This window comes from Mauremys mutica, chromosome 2 (assembly GCF_020497125.1).
Source record: "Mauremys mutica isolate MM-2020 ecotype Southern chromosome 2, ASM2049712v1, whole genome shotgun sequence".
NCBI classification, from domain to species: domain Eukaryota; kingdom Metazoa; phylum Chordata; order Testudines; family Geoemydidae; genus Mauremys; species Mauremys mutica.
The window spans coordinates 259,841,392-259,854,202 of NC_059073.1; the positions used below are offsets into that span (position 1 = coordinate 259,841,392).

Genomic DNA, 12,811 nt, shown 5'->3' on the forward strand with positions numbered 1-12,811 from the left:
TTATGTACAGCAAATAGATTTCCACCCAATAAAGGAGCTTTTCTCCTGGATTCTAAGAATCCCTGTATCTCCACACAGGATGCAACACTGTAAACAGCTGTGCAAGTACATTAGCTGCTTGGGCTGTAGGTAAACTGTTTTACTGTGTTTCCAAACATTACAATAGCCAAGAAATAAATTATATTAAGTATCAAAGCCAAGCAATATAGGTGCCTTCAACTTTCTGTTGCACCAAAAATGAACTAATTTCCTTTTATACAGAATGGATTATATTGTGCAATATAATTTTGCCTTTATGTGGTTATGAAGGCTTTGAGTTTTTGATTCAAGAATAAAACCATCTCATACATAAAAATATTCATAGCAATACTGCTTACTTTCATGGCATTTTATTCCATAAACATCAATGGATGGATCAAATTCCCCTGGAGCCAAAGGCTGTGAGCTGTTCAGTGTATTTCCTGGACTGTCTGGAGGCGTTCCAATAGGGTGGGTCCCATCACTTTCCCCTTCATCTTCTCCATCATTTTCCTCACACTCTACCTCTTCCTGTTCAGCTCTCTCAACATCATGAATTCCAAGCAGCAAGCTGTAGTCCATGAGTTTTAACTGAGCAAGGAACTAGAAGGTGATAATAAGCAATATCAGTATCACAGTGAAATCTTAGATCTGACTGTGAACATCGGAAAGTATGTAAAAATGAATGTCTACAAAGAAGAGCAAATATCTCTAAGAGAGGGTGGCTGGGATGGGGGCTAAGACTGGATTTAAAATAAGGGATATCTTCAGGACTGTTGTGCCAAGTACAGAGGGGACAACCTGAAGTGTGGGAAGAGGCAGTGGGAGTAGACAAAAATGTCCATTTTAATCAGGATGGATAAAAATCAATGATTTTAAAAAAATCAGATTTTTTTGATAAAATGCTTTTTGAGGAAAAAACTTATCTAAAGATAGTTTTAATTAAGATACATTATAGCTCAAAGGTATCTCATCATGGGATAGGGATTAAAAATTCTAATTCTATAGTATGAGACAATATATTCATGTAATGTTTAGGTAAGTTTTGTAAATGAGTTCCAATAGTTCATGGATTAGGGACCCAATCTTATGGAGTTCCAGAGGCTTCTGTATAGATTTTTTAGGTTAATCTTTCTATCTACCCAATGGGACTCAGTGCTCAGTCTAGAAGACACCACCAAAGACGCTTAGTTTTGCAATTTCCAAACTGTGGATGTGTCTCCCCAGAGGTATAACATGCTTGTTAACAGCAAAAATGTTTTCAAATAAATAAATACATAGAGGTGAGAAATAACAGACCTCACCTCTACTGTCTCTCTGCAAATTTGTGTACAAAAGTCAATCCCTTACCTCTCTCTAAAAGTGCAAAGTGTCAAAAAATTCAATGAATAGAAGATTGTTGGGGGCGGAATAGATCTGGACAACGAGAAGAAGTCTGGAGATAAATGTGAGATGCGAGGAGCATATGCTTGTTTTGTTAAAATATTATATGTTTGATGTTGAAGAAAAATATCCAGAATAGTTAATGTTGTTGTTTTAGTTAAATAAAACAATTTAAATGTCTGTCTGATGATGTTCTCCTAATACAGCATGGCAAGAAAATCCTCCAAATATTAATGATTAGCCTGTTGAATTGGAGATAGTTCACCTCCCAGTAACCTCGTAAATATCTGCTTCAGTTACCTTTGGTAAATGAAATAATCAAACAATCATTAATTTTCTGATATAGCTGTAAAGCTAATCTGAAAAGTTTTCAAAATAAATCACTTAAAGATGTATAGTGTGTACCTTCTAAAATGAAACCTACATCTATATCTGAGTTGTGAAGAGTGTGTGTTAAGGTTATAACAACCAACAAGAATTCACTTTTATGTAGAAATCCATGATTAAATCAAGTCTTCCTGACTAGTAATTTAAATAATAATTTAAATAATTAGTTAAATCAATTTGATTTAAATCAAATCCACCGTTTTAAATGTATTTTATTATTTTGCTATCTGAAATTCACTATTACACTTTATAACATCATTAGCATTGGGAGCTCAAGGGACGTCAGGGACACAGATGCTGTAAATCAACACTAAGATGCGTAAGCAGAGTTGTGCTGGGCAGCTTGCACAATGCCTGTATCATGCTTTTCTGTAGTCACTCTCATAAGCACCCTCAATTCACATACATAGCTAAATGAGGGTTAGATTTCTCTTCATCCCACTGGAGCGACAATCTTTTAAAAATATTTTAGATAACATTTGAGGCAAAATGTGTGTATTTATCTGGATGAAGAGGCTACCAATGTGATACTGTAATTAGTAAACATGAAATGTAACAGCCCAGAGGTCAAGCATAGCCTGCTGTACCACCCTGTTCTAGTAATAAAGTCTTCAGGAAAAAGAACACCTTTTCTTTCTTGTGAACGATCAGTCTCACTGTTAGCCAGTTATTTGTCTCTGCTGTCCAGAGTTCCACATAACACTATGTTATCAGCTGTACTTTTGTTTCATAGGATAGTTCATTAAGGACAGACCACAACATTCCTTTCCCTTTGGGACTGCAGGCTCAATTCAAGAGTCACACAGAGAGAAATGTGTTAAATGTGCCAACTGAAAGTGGACAATGTAGCTTTTGGACCCACAGTTTGCTAAGTTCTACATAGCGTAGGACTAGAACCAGGTCACATTCTCTTCATGACCACTGGCCTGAGTGTCTCACAATCTAAATGAAACATTAGCATACTAGTTTTTGTATTTTTCAGTAGAGATGGAGGAGAGGCATACGTCACATGGAAGAGGAAGTCAACAGTGGAAGGCAAGGTGAAAAAAATGGGCTTGAGGAAAGAACTGAAGGAGAATGAAGACACCTACCATACAGGAAGATATGAGGGTATCTCGGTAGAGGCAGACCCACCATGACTCCAGCTCCCTCTCAACTGCCTGCAGCTTGAGACGGTGCATTACAGCATCTGTTAGCTGACCCATGCAACTTGCTACACCTCACTTTTTGTACCCTTTTTCTTTTAGTTCGTTCTTAGTTATTTTTTCTTTTATTAGCAGGAGTTCATGCTTTGAGCAAGTTTTCTGCTCTCTTTCCTTGTTTGCCCATTTTGGACTCCTGGTTTTTTTTTTCCCAGGCCACATTCCTGGCCTCAAGTGCAGGTTATGCCCTATATCCTGGGCTTCAATCCTTGCCAGACCTGCCACAGGTCTTTTCCCCTCAGCCACAGACATTCAAGCTGCCTCTGCTGTTTGGGAGAAAGCCATATTCCCTCTAAATGTAAAATCTGTTTAGGATTTAAAAACAGATCTGAAAAATTGAGGGAAGACAGACTTGAACTCCTACTCATGGAGCACTCTCTGAGCTCCACAGGGTCCAAGTCTCTTCCCGGTACATTGGTTCCATCAACTACCTCTGCTTCTGCAGTGAGCAAAGATCCTGGAGGCTCAGGGATACTCCCCAGACCTTCCAAGAAGAAAATACCTTATTCTCTGAAACAAGAAAAGGGGAAAGACACCTCCTTGAACTGGGTCTCAGGAGACCATGTCCCAATATGGAGCTGAGGCTCCCATCCCTCTGGTACTGTGACCACGGTACCCGACTAAGACGACCTCATCATGTACCAAGAAGCCATCTAGCACGGCACTGACATCGGCACCTGACTTAGTGCCTCCAAAAGCCAGAACCCAAGGCAAAGTCCTTATTGGTACCAACTTCCATAGCCAGAAGCAAAAAACAGCAATCTCCGGGACCACCTAATATTTTACTGCATCCAGGCACCTATCTCAGGAGAACCTCCTAATCCTCAAAGAGACCAAATCACCATTATGAAGAGGTAATGAGAGGTACTCCCTACCGATACTGACCCAACCTCATGAAACCTACTTATCCTCCATCCATTTCTTCAACAGTGACTCACCCTTCAGTACCGACAGTCCCCCTGCAGACTTTTTGAGGACTCCAAGAGATACTTTCATCTGTTAGGCCTGGTCTACACTAGGACTTTAATTCGAATTTAGCAGCGTTAATTCGAATTAACCGTGCACCCGTCCACACCAGGAAGCCATTTAATTCGACATAGAGGGCTCTTTAGTTCGAATTCTGTACTCCTCCCCGACGAGGGGAGTAGCGCTAAATTCGACATGGCTATGTTGAATTAGGCTAGGTGTGGATGCAAATCGAACTTAGTAGCTCCGGGAGCTATCCCACAGTGCACCACTCTGTTGATGCTCTGGACAGCAGTCCGAGCTTGGATGTTCTGACCAGCCACACAGGAAAAGCCCCGGGAAAATTTGAATTCCTTTTCCTGTCCGGACAGTTTGAATCTTATTTCGTGGTTGGACATCGTGGCGAGCTCAGCAGCACCGGCAGCAATGCAGAGCTCTCCAGCAGAGGAGTTCATGTAATCTCTGAATAGAAAGAGGGACCCAGCATAGACTGACCGGGAAGTCTTGGATCTGATCGGTGTGTGGGGCGAGGAGTCTGTGCTTTAGGAGCTGCGCTCCAACAAATGGAATGCAAAGACCTACGAGAAGGTCTCCAAAGCCATGAGACACAGAGGATACAGCCGGGATGCAACGCAGCGCCGCGTGAAAATCAAGGACCCCAGACAAGGCTACCAAAAAATCAAAGCGGCAAATGGACGCTACGGAGCCTGCCACCACTGCCCCACCAGTGACCGTGGACTCTGACGATGGGACAGTTTCGACGGCCAGTTCCTCGGCGATGTTCGCGGACGGGGAAGATAAGGAAGGGTTTGTGGAGAACAAGGCAGGCGACAGTGCTTACAACGCTGGTTTCCCCGACAGCCAGGATCTCTTCATCACCCTCACGGAGATCCCCTACCAACCCTCCCCGGCCGTTAACCCGGACCCTGAATCAGGGGAAGGAGCAGTCGGTAAGTGCTTTAAACATGTAAACTTTTATTCTTAATATTACAGGAATCTGAAGTATGTGAAAAGGAGGTCTCTATATATATGGGGATAGAACAGAAATCCTCCTGGGAGATCTCCACGAAGCTCTCCAGGAGGGAATCGAAAAGCCTCCACAGGAGGTTCCTGGGGAGAGCTGCCTTATTGGGTGCTCCGTGGTAGCACACTTTTCCGCGCCAGGCTTTCATGAGGTACTCAGGGAGCATTGCCTCCCCGAGCACGGCTGCATAGGCCCCTGGTTTGTGCTGGCTTTCACGCAGCATGCGCTCTCTATCTCCTTCAGTGACCGTCCTCAGGGTGATCTCGCTCGGAGACTCCTGCATCTAATTAGGGGAATTACTGGAATGTTACGCCTGGTCCAAAGTATTTTTAAAAAATCTCCAGACAGACGGCGTAGCAGAGACTCAGCACGCTGCTGCGTGACAAGCGTAACGGAAAGCCAAAGAATCAAATGGACGCTCATGGAGGGAGGGGGGACTGAGGACGAAAGGTATCCCACAGTTCCTGCTGTCTCCGAAAAGCATTTGCATTCTTGGCTGAGCTCCAAATGCTTCTAGGGTCAAACACAGTGTCCGCGGTGGGTCAGGGCATAGCTCGGCAATTTACGCACTCCCCCACCCCCAGAAGTGAAAGGGAAAACAATCCTCTGTTGACTCTTTTACATGTCACCCTATCTTTACTGAATGCTGCAGATAGATGCGATGCTGCAGCACTCAACACCAATATCCTTGCTCCCCCCCCACCCCCCCGCCATGGGTGGCTGACGGTACAATATGACTGATATCCATCGTCATCATCAGCCTATTGGCACATGGGGCAGTGCAAAAGGACTGGTAACCATGCCGACTAGCATCAGTGAGGTCGATCAAGGGCGCCTGCTCCTAATTTTTCCTGGTAGATGGTGCAGTATGGCTGGTAACCGTCCTCATCATAGCAACAGGGGGCTGAGCTCCATCAGCCCCCACCCTTCATATGTAAAGAAAAGATTCAATTGCCCCTGGACTAGCAGAGGGATGCTGGGCTCCTCTCCTCCACACTCCTTAATGTCCTGTCTGGACTATCATAGCAGCTGGAGGCTGCCTTCCACTCATTTCTCACTAACAAGTCACTGTGTCTTATTCCTGCATTCTTTATTACTTCATCACACAAGTGGGGGGACAATGCTATGGTAGCCCAGGAAGGCTGGGGGAAGAACGGAATGAACAGGTGGGGTTGTTGCAGGAGCACCCCCTGTGAATAGCATACAGCTCATAATTTATGCAGGATCTGACACACAGCAGCTGTGCTCTCTGGTTCTCTGATACAGTGGTTCTCTAGTACACTTGCCCATATTCTAGGCAGGACTGATTCTATTTTTAGATACCAAAAAGGAGGGATTGACTCAGGGAGTCATTCCCCATTTTGGCTTTTGCGCCCCTGGCTGATCTCAGCCAGGGGCACTTATGACAGCAGCAAATGGTGCAGTGCAAAAGGACTGGTAACCATGACCATCTGATTACCAATTTATGGTACGGTAGATGGTACAGTATGGCTGGTAACCATCTCTGCTGTCATGCAAAAGCAAAAGCATGCTGCTGTGTAGCGCTGCTGGACCGCCTCTGTCAGCGGCATCTAGTACACATACGGTGACAGGCACAAAAGGCAAAACAGGCTCCATGGTTGCCACGCTGTGGCGTCTGCCAGGGCAATCCAGGGAAAACGGGCTCGAAATGATTGTCTGCCATTGCTTTCCCTGAGGAAGGGATGATTGACGACATTTACCCAGAACCACCTGCGAAAATGGTTTTTGCCCCATCAGGCACTGGGATCTCAACCCAGAATTCACAGAGACAGACTAGACTGTGTTCATTGTTCGCAAAAATGTATCTTTGCAAGGAATTCACTCTCTTTTTCCCATCACACAGCTTCGACTGTCTCCAGACCTGCCACAGCATCCCCCTCACAGAGGCTGGCAAAGATTAGGCGGCGAAAGAAAAAGACATGGGACGCGATGTTCGCTGAACTTATGGGGTGCTCCCGAGCCGAGGCGGACCAGCAGAGACAGTGGAGGGAGACCCTCTCTCTGTACCAGCGCTCACACAGCGAATGGGAGGAGAGGTGGTGTGAGGAAGACAAGCAGGCGACTCAAACGCTACTTGGACTAATGAGGGAGCAAACGGACATGCTCCGGCGCCTTGTGCATGTTCTGCAGGACCGCAGGCAGGAGGACAGAGCCCCCCTGCAGTGTATCTGCAACCGCCCTCCCCCGCCACAAAGTCCCATACCCCCCTCACCCAAAATAACCAGAAGGAGGGGCGCCAGGGGCCGTGAAAACTGTCACTGCACCCCAGCAGAGTGCTCAAGTACCCAAAAGCTCTCATACACTAAATTTTGAGAAGTCCTTTCCTTCCCGTCTCACCCAAGCCCCCGTCCCAGTTTCATCCCTGTCTAGTTGATAATAAAAAATACGTTTCTGTTAATTACTGTTTCCGTCATGTTCTTTTAGAGGAGACTGTGTTTGAAGGGGGGGGAAGGGGGTTGGTAATTGGACAGGACAATCACCTTTACCAGACACGGGGGCAGGATCAGCAGCAGGTCACACACACAGTGCAGTCAGTAGGCACCCTGGTCGGTATGGGAGGTGGTACGTGACTTTGTAGCGGTGGAGGGGGGTTACAGATCTCATGCAACGGTCCCTGTCCTGGACCACAGAGCCACGCAGCAGAGAAATCTGTATCCGTCCTCCCCCACCAAAAGGCCACATAGCCCCCGCACACAGAGTCCCAAAAAGGAGGGATGGCAGGCTCCGTTGAAACAACCAGTCCAGCACTGCAGACCGCTCTGGGAGCAGGAGCTTGTCATTCCTCAAGTTTAGAGGCGGTCTTTACATCACCGCACACCCTATCCAGCACAGTCCGCGTCCCAGTTTCAACCCTTTAACGCAAAGTCATCAATAAAGAAACCTTTGTAAAGTTACAGTGGAACATGTATTTTATTTTTAAACGTGTGTTGGAAGTGGGGGAAGCGGGGTGGACGGGGTATGTAACTGCAGATGCTAGTCAACAGTCACTTGGTAAAGAAACAGGGGCAGTTTCAGCTTCTCTGTAAAGAAACTGAACAGTCACAGGTCACGCTGCTCACTGGTACTTGAAGAGTTCCTTGTCGCTGTGCAAGGCGCCTGCATAGGGCTTCACGAGCGAGGGCATTAGCGGGTAGGCTGGGTCCCCGACGATCACTATAGGCATCTGCACATCCCCAAGAGTTATTTTGTGGTCCGGGAAGAAACTACCTTCCTGCAGGCGTCTAAACAGAGCAGAGTTCCTGAAAACACGCGCGTCATGAACTTTGCCTGGCCACCCGACATTGATGTTGGTAAAACGTCCCCCATGGTCCACCAGTGCTCGCAGCACCATTGAAAAGTAGCCCTATTTCTCAGCAGCTGACTGTGAAAGAGGTGGACGATAAGGTGCGAGGAGTTGACAACTGTCATAACTGCAGCGGGCTCTGTGCTCGCAGTGCTGTGGCGCCCGCGCTGTCACTGAGCAGAAAAGTGCACGAACAGATTGCCCGCAGGCGCTTTTGGGGAGGGAGGGAGGGCGTGATTGACGGTTCAATGATGACAGTTACCCAAAACCACCCTCGACACATTTTTCCCCCCAGCATGCATTGGGGGGAAATCCCAGAATTCCAATGGGCAGCGGGGAGTGCGGGAACTGTGGGATAGCTTCCCACAGTGCACCACTTCCGAAGTCGACGCTGGCCCCGTTACTGTGGACTCAGACAGTCGAATTAGTGTATTTAGTGTGGATACACAACTTCGACTTCATAAGGTCGATTCCACAAATTCGAATTAAGCTGATTCGAAATAGTCTTGTAGTGTAGACATACCCTCACTGTAATGACTTTCTCCAGCATGGCTTCACCAGTCTCCCTTTCTAACCTCAGTACCACTCAACTGTGGGTCTCTTCCCAGGGCTAGGTACTAACCTAACCACCAATATATACTCACCTCTGCCGCAAGGGTATAGGGGATGACACCTCATCTGATTCAGAAGTGTCTTTCCTTGGTTACTCAGAATATGACTAAGACTGACCTTCTAAAGTCTGCCTTCATATTTAAAACATCGTAAATGAAAGCTATGTAGCAGACCACACTCGATCCATATTTTGGAGATAAAACAGCTACTGTATTCATTGCATTTCGTTACATCTTGTGTGCAGCCTATTTTCTGTAAAAAATTTAGTCAGCAAAAATGTTACATGCTTAAAGAAAGGCTCAAGAATTTAAGTCTAAAATTTGACCTATCCTAAAGATGCTAAAGACTGGAGGACAAATCATTTGGATTAATATATTTTATATACACATGTGAATATATGAATGTGTATGAATTATATCAAAATCTATCACCCCACTGATGAGAAATTAACCCCAAGACCATTCTGTAAATGTTACACACACGATGTTCTGTGGTGCTTTGCAACAGCTTTTAACTGATAAACACAAATCCCAGAGCTGTGCTAATATCAGACAATGTCAATGTTCAAAAAAATTTCAATATAAAAAGCTGAAGACCCTGTAAGCCTGAGTTATCAGTTCTATTCTAAAGATGGGGAAATACCGCTTAAATTTGCTGGATAGATAGCTATGATAAAATTATTTTACTCTGAGAGCCAAATCAGCATTTTAAGAATTAGTATTAAAAATAGCACAAACCAATATTTTTGTATTGAATGTTGACTATGTGTTCAATATAGCAGAAGCATACAATATTAGAATAATGAGAGGAAGTGTATAGAAATACCTAAGGCACTCCTACTACTGTAATTTGGATGGTATAAAACTAGATTGACAGGTAAATTGAATAGCGGATGGAATAAGCACAGAAATGGGAGTTGGGAGACCTGCGTTCTCTGCCGCTGATTCAATGTATGGCCTTGAGAAAGCCACAACTCCACAACTTCTCTGTGCCTCAAGTTTCCCCACCTGTAAAATATAACTTAGCTCACTCCATGTGGTATTATGCCTGTAAAGCATTTTGAGTACAAGCACATCAGGACATGGGCAATGTATGACAACCATCTATGGTAGAAGGGATCTTTATTAAGTGATTGCTCCTGAAAGCTTAGAGTGTGTTTAATTTAAAGAGGTTTGTGCTAAGTTTATTTTTACCCAATATATTTATGAACTACAAATGTTTTTTGCACAGCTGCACATATGACTTGTTGCACAGTGTGGTATAATTATATAAAAATCAAGCAGATTACACTCTTACCTCCACATCCTTTTTGAGCTTTTCAAGAAACACCTTTTTGTTGTTTTCATCAATATAAATCTTTTGGCCATCGTTAATAAAATCATTGTCTTTGAATGTTGGCAGCTCTTTGGCCTAAAACAAATGCAAAACCCAAAAACAATTAATAGGAACTAGAACACAAATATGAGTACATTGAAATTGCTTCTTCAATCTGGATCCATAGAAAAAGGTTGTGCTCAGGTCACAGCAGGACTGAATATATACCGCACCTCAAATACAAGATGTCACTAATGACCAAAAGAGGGCACTAGTGAGCTATGACAATTGAAAACACTAACACATCAAATGCAGATACGTAAAGCTTCATTGAGTGTAATCAAATACACCTGCACCATATTCACTTGTTCACAAATTTAACAGAATTCTAATTTGCTTTCACAGTTCACCAATGTTGTAAAAAAGTCTGCTAATTACAGAACTCACTCTCAGTAAATTTAACTATGAAGGAACTATTATTATCCACCCAGTGGACAGCTTCAATGAAAGAGGGAGCCCCACATCAAAATTCCCATACCCAAGTGGTTAGAGCACTCTCCTGAGAGGTGTGGGAGACCCCTGTTCAAAACCTCTCTCCCCCTTCAGGCAGAGGGGGGAACTGAACTCAAGTGTCCCACATCCCAGGTGAGTGCAATAACTAGTCTAAATATCAGAAGGTGGGAAGTGGCAACAGCAGCACCACCTCCTTCTCTGGTCACATTTTGAATCTAGCAGGTAGCCCCTGAGCGTCCCTAGTTGATTGGGCACCATGGACACTCTTCTGCTTATCTTTCTCCAGTTGTGGTCTGCCCTGGTGCTTAGGCAGGAGGTAGCTGTTTGGACAGTAGAGTGAGGCAGCAAAGTGCATGCCCAGAGGCAGAAGCTTAGACACCAAGAAAACTTTTACTGAGAAAATGTAGGCACTGCGTGATTTTAGGTATCTATAGGGTTAGGCGTCAGCCTAGCATGAGTTTTGTGGATTGCACTGGTGCCTAAAACAATGACTTAGGCACCTAAGTCTGGGATTTAGGTTCCTAAGCACCTTTGTGGATCTGAGCCTTTGTGACTAACTTCAATAGAGCCAAGATTTCAACCCCAGTCTGCAAGTCTTTCTACTGAGAGTAAATAAGGGGGAGGGACACCCCCCAATACCTAAAAAGCAAACAGAACTCCCCCCATAGTTAACAACAGCCTACTGGAATGTTTCCTGTAGCTTCAAGAAAAACATGCCAACACATTGTTTATAAACCTTATTGAATATAGTACTTTCCAATGTACCACTTCATTTTGTTCTTCATAAACCCAAGAAGGAAAAAGTAACCTAGAGGTTCTTTTCCTCTATTTCCCCCTCCCACCGATACACAAAAAGCAAAGGATTCAAAGTGACACTGTCATAGCAGACAGGCCCCAAAATTTAATTCACACAAATATTTTTATATCTCCCTCTAATATTGAAAAACTCTTGCGTCCAAACAAAAGAGGGGTTGGGATGCTTTAATTCCACAATAGCAACAAACTCCTTTCCTTGGGTTTGTTCTTGTGGATTGTGCGTTATTCACCCTGGTGTGAATAACATAGCTGCCCTTGTTCAGAAAATGACTCCCCCTCTCTGCATACCAAGAGAATATTTAAAAAAACCTGAAGATTTTTAAATAGAGATAGGTCCAAACTGAACCCAGAGATCCCAACAACTGTGAACTTTGGGAAAGTTGAGCTTTGAACTTGGCAGCTTTTGGATACATTACTTTCTGCCTTGTTAAAATGTCCTATAACTTTGTTCTTAGAGTCCCATTTTGTTAAAACAAAAAACATTTGAGAAGGAATTATAGGTTCCCATCCATCCATACCAGATTTCAGAGAAGAAAAATCCAGTCTGAAGCACTCTGGTGTTTAACCCAAAGGCGCTAGGGTAGTATCTGGAAGGTTTCTTTGAAGCAAATAGTGGGTTGCTGTTTACTATAATGTGACAGCATACATCAATTATCTCCCTGGCCAGCTTGGATAAGTAGTTTGGGATGGAAAAGAAGAGGAAAAAGCAGATAAAATATTCAGGACTAGCAGCTGTAAAGCTTATTACTCTCCATCTAGGAAATTCTCACATAACTCTGTAGGCTGACTTGGCAGATGAGGATGGAGGGACGCTGCCAAAGCCAGAAGGATCCAGTGAGTGGGATGTTTAAGACTGGAGGAAGGAGACTGATATGGAATTAGATGAAAACTTGAGACAAAGTAATGAAAAAATAAAAGCAACCAAACTCCCTTTCCTTCCAGCACAGAAGTCACTATAATCCTGATTTTAGAATACTGTTATATTTAAAAAAAAGTCATAGCTAATTTAGAATGACACTTTTAACAAACAGGGACTATTAACACATTAAACAAATGATAGGGAAGCAGAGGAAGGATGGTCTTACGGTTAAGACACCAACCTGAATGACACTGGGGGAGTCATTTAGGCCTTGTCTTGATGGGTTAAAAAGGGCGCGTCTTTCACTCAAGTTAGCTTACCATGACAGACAAGCCCTCATAATGCTTATTAAAATACAGGCTAAAACATCAGGCATATTAGCGATCCATGTAGTAGCCTAGGCATCCCTCCCC

General features: G+C 44.0%; 1 protein-coding gene across 4 annotated transcripts in view; it reads right to left on the reverse strand.

Annotated features, from left to right (window-relative positions):
* The window catches only part of PIP4K2A (phosphatidylinositol-5-phosphate 4-kinase type 2 alpha), a 188,132-nt gene that overhangs the window by 6,072 nt on the left and 169,249 nt on the right, over positions 1 to 12,811 (reverse strand). For all 4 annotated transcript variants that reach the window (XM_045006242.1, XM_045006244.1, XM_045006246.1 and 1 more), the window contains 2 exons: positions 10,193 to 10,306; positions 378 to 621 (listed from right to left, as the gene is read on the reverse strand). In XM_045006242.1, coding sequence (XP_044862177.1) covers positions 378 to 621; positions 10,193 to 10,306 — 358 coding nt within the window. The remainder of the gene's footprint in view (positions 1 to 377; positions 622 to 10,192; positions 10,307 to 12,811) is intronic.